We start from the raw sequence: 7,563 nt of genomic DNA, 5'->3' as shown, positions 1-7,563 counted from the left end.
TTATTCATACCACCTGTATTTTACTATCTCTTCGCCGAACTAGTACACCTATTAGGTGTGTTGGGGACACAAGAGACTTCTTGCTTTGTGGTTGCAGGGTTGCATGAGAGGGATATCTTTGACCTCTTCCTCCCTGAGTTCGATAAACCTTGGGTGATCCACTTAAGGGAAACTTGCTGCTGTTCTACAAACCTCTGCTCTTGGAGGCCCAACACTGTCTACAAGAATAGAAGCTCCCGTAGACATCAACAGGCGGCATAGAGGTACCCCTTTGTGACACTTGGTTGAAACATGTGCTATGCTATGATAATCCATGTAAATCCAAGCTAATTAGGACAAGGTGCGGGCACTATTGGTATACTATGCATGAGGCTTGCAACTTGTAGGATATAATTTACATAACTCATATGTTTTATTACTACCGTTGACAAAATTGTTTCTTGTTTTCAAAATAAAAGCTCTAGCACAAATATAGCAATCGATGCTTTCCTCTTTGAAGGACCTTTCTTTTACTTTTATGTTGAGTCAGTTCACCTATTTCTCTCCACCTTAAGAAGCAAACACTTGTGTGAACTGTGCATTGATTCCTACATACTTGCATATTGCACTTGTTATATTACTCTATGATTGACAACTATCCATGAGATATACATGTTACAAGTTGAAAGCAACCGCTGAAACTTCATCTTCCTTTGTGTTGCTTCAATACCTTTACTTCGAATTATTGCTTTATGAGTTAACTCTTATGCAAGACTTATTGATGCTTGTCTTTAAGTACTATTTATGAAAAGTCTTTGCTTTATGATTCAGTTGTTTACTCATGTCATTACCATTGTTTTGATCACTGCATTCATTACATGTGCTTACAATAGTATTGATCAAGATTATGTTGGTAGCATTGTCACTTAAGAAATTATCTTTGTTATCGTTTACCTACTCGGGACGAGTAGGAACTAAGCTTGGGGATGCTTGATACGTCTCAAACGTATCTATAATTTCTTATGTTCCATGCTACTTTTATGATGATACTCACATGTTTTACACACATTATATGTCATTATTATGCATTTCCCGGCACTAACCTATTAACCAGATGCCGAAGAGCCAGTTGCTGTTTTCTGCTGTTTTTGGTTTCAGAAATCCTAGTAAGGAAATATTCTCGGAATTGGACGAAATCAAAGCCCAGGGTCCTATTTTTGCACGAAGCTTCCAGAAGACCGAGGGGGAAAGGAAGTGGGGCCACGAGGTGGTGACACACCAGGGCGGCGCGGCCCAGGCCCTGGCCGCGCCGGCCTGTGGTGTGGGCCCCTCGTGACGCCCTTTGACCTACCCTTCCGCCTACAAATAGCCTTCGTCGAGAAACCCCCAGTACCGAGAGCCACGATACGAGAAAAATACTGAGACGCCGCCGCCGCCAATCCCATCTCGGGGGATTCTGGAGATCACCTCCGGCACCCTGCCGGAGAGGGGAATCATCTCCCGGAGGACTCTACACCGCCATGGTCGCCTCCGGATTGATGTGTGAGTAGTTCACCCCTGGACTATGGGTCCATAGCAGTAGCTAGATGGTTGTCTTCTCCCCATTGTGCTATCATTGTTTGATCTTGTGAGCTGCTTATCATGATCAAGATCATCTATCTGTAATGCTACATGTGTGTTTGTTGGGATCCGATGAATAGAGAATACTATGTTATGTTGATTATCAATCTATGTGTTGTTTATGATCTTGCATGCTCTCCGTTACTATTAGATGCTTTGGCCAAGTTGATGCTTGTAACTCCAAGAGGGAGTATTTATGCTCGATAGTGGGTTCATGTCTCCGTGAATCTGGAGGAGTGACAAGAACCTCTAAGGTTATGGATGTGCTGTTGCCACTAGGGATAAAACATTGATGCTATGTTCGAGGATATAGTTATTGATTACATTACGCACCATACTTAATGCAATTGTCTGTTGCTTGCAACTTAATACCGGAAGGGGTTCGGATGATAACCTGAAAGTGGACTTTTTAGGCATAGATGCATGCTGGATAGCGGTCTATGTACTTTGTCGTAATGCCCAATTAAATCTCACAGTACTCATCATGTCATGTATGTGCATTGTCATGCCCTCTCTATTTGTCAATTGCCCAACTGTAATTTGTTTACCCAATATGCTATTTCTTATGGGAGAGACACCTCTAGTGAACTGTGGACCCCGGTCCATTCTTTTACATCGAATACAATCTACTGCAATACTTGTTTTACTGTTCTCTGCAAACAATCATCATCCACACTATACATCTAATCCTTTGTTACAGCAAGCCGGTGAGATTGACAACCTCACTGTTTCGTTGGGGCAAAGTACTTTGGTTGTGTTGTGCAGGTTCCACGTTGGCGCCAGAATCTCTGGTGTTGCGCCGCACTACATCTCGCCGCCATCAACCTTCAACGTGCTTCTTGGCTCCTACTGGTTCGATAACCTTGGTTTCTTTCTGAGGGAAAACTTGCTACTGTGTGCAACATACCTTCCTCTTGGGGTTCCCAACGAACGTGTGTGTTACACGCCATCAGGAATCCATACGGCTTCCTGCGGTGTCCCGCCGAATCCGCTGGAAACTGACCGGATTTGAACTAGGGGTACACTTTTCGTCGCTTAATAAATTCCGGGAATTTTTTTTTATGTCTATGATACATCATTTTATGTGCTAAATGTTTTCCGTTTAGCGTGATGGTGAACAGGTGCACCAGCGCGCCCGGTACGACAATACTGCATCTCCGTGGGGGTCCGTTTTGGCCAAATGACAATTTAAACGAAGTCAGAAAATCCGTTGGAGCCGCATGGCATCATTTCATGTGTCCTGGTAACCACTCCAAAAGTCGGAATTAGAATACGGTAATTATTTTGGAAAACCCTTCACAAACAGGGCTATCACGTCCGGAGTTCTATGGATTTTAGGGCAAATGAGTAGGAAACGGCGTGCGACACCGCATAGTTTGTCGGAACGAGGCCATATTTGGCACGTGCGTGGTCCCTGTGAAGGAAGGCATGGCCCCGCGAGCGGATTTCCAATCCGACCCATGGGCGATGGTTTTTCATTTTCGGGGTGCTAAAACGAGTTTTTTTTGTGAAGCAGCTACATGGGACGTATTTTAGTATTGCGCGAGATCTCCGCATAGTGGTAGGACACCGCCTCCGCACCACATATCACGTGCCATATGTGCGCGCAAGCTATCTGGGAATCCCTGCGCCTTCCTGCGGTGTCCCGCCGAATCCGCTGGAAACTGACCGGATTTGAAATAGGGATACACTTTCCGTCGCTCAATAAATTCCTCGAAAAATGTTTTTAGGTATATAGCACATCACTTTATGTGCTAATTTTTTTCCGTTTAGCGTGTTGGCGAACAGTGCATCAGCGCGCTCGGTACGGCCATTTCGCATCTCCTGAGGGGGCCGTTTTGTCCAGATGGCAAACTGGACATCATATTTGGATTCCTCTAATCTTTAGGTTCAAATGATGATATGGATGTTATATTTAGATTCCTCACATTTTTCTGATCGATTTAGACATATTATTTATGGAATTTCAGTTTTTCGATTTAAAGATATTAATTATTCCATATTAAAGAGAAAAAACCAAAAAATAATATCATTTTATTGTTATTTGAATTCAATATTATTAATCATTGTTACTTATATATTCATTATTGTTTACTTAAGTAATTGTTTAGAATTCAAAAATAATGAGTTGTGACATCACAGTCCAAGGGTTAATAGGGTTGATAGGCTATTATTATCAGCAAGGTATCAATTCTTTAAGGATGTGTTCGGTTGTAGAATGGGAGAGAATGGAATGGAACCATTCCATTCTAGTGTCATGGAACCATTCCATCCTTGTGTTCGGTTCCGACAAAAAATTGTCATGGAACCATTCCATCCATGTGTTCGGTTTTGGAATGGGATGAGAATGGAATGGCTAGAAGTGGCATGTGGTCACCTTTTTAACAGGAATGGTGAGCTTACCACTGCTGTGTGCGATTTTTATTATCACAATATTAATCGAAATTTTGACAGCACCTTGCCTATATTTTCAATAATAAACATCAGCAAATATATATTCACAATGAACAAGTATATTCGAACAACACAACACAGATTTCAAATCAAATAACATATAGTCATCCAACTAGTCCAACTTCATTGCAAAGTAGTCCAAATAGTCCAACATTCATCCAAAAGAATGACATACTAGTTCATGCCACAGATTTCAACAATGTCTAGTTCATGGCGTAGTAGTTATCCAAAAGCATAGTTGCCTACGGGCATTACATCATTACAGTCCATATATCATAATAGGTACCAAACATAGCCTAAAGGTAATTGAAGTTCATACCATCACTTCAATTCAGATTATAGACCATTCCAAATTCCCTCTCCATGAACCTACTCACCCAGACCAACTTGTTTTGCTTGCTAAGAGTCATGAATGCTTTTGCAATCTTGGGCCTCTCAACTAGATGAGCATAATAATGAGCCATGTGCTCATCTTTAAATCCTTTCAGTTCATCCAACGCATCCCACAAGCCATCAGGTACATCATCACCATCTCCACCTGACTTGATAAGAGCTTCAGCCATCATCTTGAACCCATCTTGGAGAGTGGTGACTAATGGATCATCTTCCTTATGCACAAGTTTGGCCTTCTTCTTCGGTGGTGCTTTGCCAGCCGACTCGCCCATGTTTGGCGATGTGTTCAGCTCACTCTGTTGGCCTTCATCTTCAAGATCGATAGACAAGGGGTCATTCCCAGACTTGGCATACTTCCCTGTTGCTGTAGTGGACCCAAAGATTGTTTCCATTGCACGGTAGTGCTCAATTGGGGTATTCAAGAATGGGATATCAGGTTTGTTGTTCTACAAAAAATGCACAAGTGAGAAGCACATAGTACAGATAACTTCATGGTAGTAAATAGCATGTAATAGATAAAACTTACGGCGCAATGCCCTGCGTAGTGTTCGTCGCTAAGTCGAATAGTGTAAGTATCCTCATCCCATAGAGCTCCACTCAGATTTTTCAACTGGATCAGCCTGCCCCAAATCTTCCTCCACTTCTTGAGGTGGTTGCTAATCTGTTCATGATTCAATGATAGCTTGAAATGTTCATTCAGAACCTGAGCACATTGGTTGTGGTGACACTGCTTGAAACCACTTGATGTTCTTTTACCACTAGCCACAAGGTCAGCCAAAAAGCCAAGCATCATGGTGGACATAGAATTGGTCCAGCATACTACTGACTTGGCCTTGCTCCCAGTTGCAGTCTGAGTGTTGCTTGCACTTGTACCCTGCGTGATGCTCACAGTGGCACCCTGCGTGTTGCTCGCACTTGCATCGGTGCTTTCAAAATTGTCCATTTCTGTCCAACAATGAAATAGGAGCATAAATATGATGTAAAACTTGACCAGTACATGATTTCAATACACAAAATGGACCATACTGTCCAGCAATGAAATAGGAGCATAAATATGATGTAAAACTTCACAAATACATGATTTCAATACACAAAATGGACCATACTGTCCAGCAATGAAATAGGAGCATAAATATGATGTAGAACTTCAAAAATACATGGTTTCAATACATAAAACGGACCATGGTTTCAATACAACGAATGCATACATAAATAACACTTCAAATACATGGTTTTGACGCACTCAATGACCATACATGATCTGCCTATCCGCCCACATTTGGGTAGCAATTTGTTGCCTACGGTCAACTGTGGCTCTATGGTCTCTTGCTTGCTGAGTTTGTGACCGGATTGGTTGGGCGGTCCAAGTTACCTCCGGTAAGATGAATTCATCAATTCCTTGGGATAGTGCATAATTGTGAAGAACACAACAAGCTACAACAATGTCAACTTGTACCGAAAAGGGAAAGAACGGTTTGGCATCATCTAAAATCTTGAATCTTCTCTTGAGGGATCCAAAAGCTCGCTCTACAGCTATACGTAGAGATGAGTGCCTAAGGTTGAAAAGTTCTTCCGCATTTTGGACGGGATTGTTGCCCCACTCGTTCAAATGGTATCTCACATTACGGAACGGTGGGATGAAGCCAGGCTTGGCTCCATATCCGGCATCAACTAGGTAATATTTTCCTATAAAAAAGACACAAGTTGGTGACAATTTTTTGGACAATATAGGGACAATCATATGTAAGTCAATTTGTTACCTTCTGGTACTTGCAGGCCTCTCTCACGCCCTAATGCATCAGCTAAAACGTTTGCATCATGGGCTGTCCCCTCCCACCCAGCCAACACATATGTGAACCGGAGGTCAAAATCTACCGCTGCCATCACATTTTGAGTAGGAAAAGGCTTCCTACCACGAAATGAATCTTCCACATCTTTAACAACAGATGCTCGCACATGTGTACCATCAATAGCTCCAATACAATCCTATATAGTGGAAGAAATGTCAATACTATGGGTGAATACAATCCTACGTAGGTAAGTAATGGTTTTGGTATATACCTTAAAATATGGGTCAAACCGAGGATTTCCTGCTATCTTTTCTGGGGTCTCCGATGAAGGTGGCCTGATATATTCATTACGCAGCTCACCAATGGCATGAAGGACTTGCCTAAAATATATGCTAGTTGTGCTGAACGATCTACCAAAATTTGTTGAAACAACTCTATTTCGAAAATTATGTCCAATGGTATGCAAGAACATTGCCACTTGCTGTTCCACACATAAATGGACAGTATTTTCTAGCAAATTGCGTTCTCTCATTATCTCACACAGCCTAAAGAAAGAAGCTCTGTTAAACCGCAACATGTTTATACAAGTCACATCTGAGTGCCATATTTTACTAGTGAGATAATCAATTCTCATTCGATCTCTTTCATGCATTGGCCCATAGGAAATACGTGGTCTTCTCTTTCTTTTTAAGACCCGAACAGCTACAACAATCGCAGCCCAAACAACAAAAACAGCAGCTCCCCTAATCAGCCTTTTCCTTTTATCCATGCTTTTGCCCATCTACAATGCATACAAACAATTCATACAGTGCTAATAAAAAATATACATGCATACAAACAATTTATACTCTGTTATTTCCAAGAAATTTCAATCAGTTCATAGCAACTTTTCATCAATTTCATGTATTTCATATCATAAATTCGAGCAGCATCATAGATCAGCATATATTGTGCACAAATTTCATGTATTTCACAGCACTCATGCAATTTTTGGATTCAAGGCAGAGGAAACAAAATTGGGTCAGATTTTCGATCCAAATGGAGTGCTCACCTTCGAAATCTGCGACCGCCGGTTCGAAATCGAGTGCTCCGGCCTGCTCCTGCCTTGTCCCGCCCTTCCCAGCCTCTGCCTCGTCCGTCCCCGCGGAGCCTGCTCCCGCTCGAACCGGCCTGCTCCCGCTCGATCCGCCCGCTGCGTGCGTGGCTGCGAGTGGTGGGGGCGGCGCCGGCGTGGGTGCGAGTGGTGGGGGCGGCGCCGGCGTGGGTGCGAGTGCTGGGGACAGCGCCGGCGTGGGTGCGAGCTGCGGCGACCGCGCAGGGTGGAGGC

The 7,563-nt window shown here is 42.9% G+C and overlaps 1 protein-coding gene across 1 annotated transcript; it reads right to left on the bottom strand.

Annotated features, from left to right (window-relative positions):
• Positions 1-5,619: 5,619 nt before the first annotated feature.
• Positions 5,620-7,030, bottom strand: LOC127329412 (uncharacterized). Its single transcript, XM_071825201.1, has 3 exons — positions 6,508-7,030; positions 6,207-6,432; positions 5,620-6,132 (listed from the first exon to the last, which is right to left on the bottom strand). The coding sequence occupies exons 1-3, from the start codon at positions 7,015-7,017 to the stop codon at positions 5,690-5,692; spliced, it is 1,179 nt and encodes a 392-aa protein (XP_071681302.1). The 5' UTR covers positions 7,018-7,030; the 3' UTR covers positions 5,620-5,689.
• Between the last annotated feature and the right edge of the window lie 533 nt (positions 7,031-7,563).

Source organism: Lolium perenne, chromosome 2, assembly GCF_019359855.2.
Source record: "Lolium perenne isolate Kyuss_39 chromosome 2, Kyuss_2.0, whole genome shotgun sequence".
In the NCBI taxonomy this organism is placed as follows: domain Eukaryota; kingdom Viridiplantae; phylum Streptophyta; class Magnoliopsida; order Poales; family Poaceae; genus Lolium; species Lolium perenne.
Note: the sequence above shows the minus strand (reverse complement) of the source record. Positions and strands in the feature narration are given on the sequence as shown.

Coding starts and splice junctions, on each gene's coding strand:
- LOC127329412 (XM_071825201.1), bottom strand. CDS start 7,017: ATGGGCAAAAGCATGGATAAAAGGAAAAGGCTGATTAGGGGAGCTGCT. Junction 6,433..6,507: donor GGTTTGACCCATATTTTAAG/GTATATACCAAA, acceptor TCCACTATATAG/GATTGTATTGGAGCTATTGA. Junction 6,133..6,206: donor AGGCCTGCAAGTACCAGAAG/GTAACAAATTGA, acceptor TCTTTTTTATAG/GAAAATATTACCTAGTTGAT.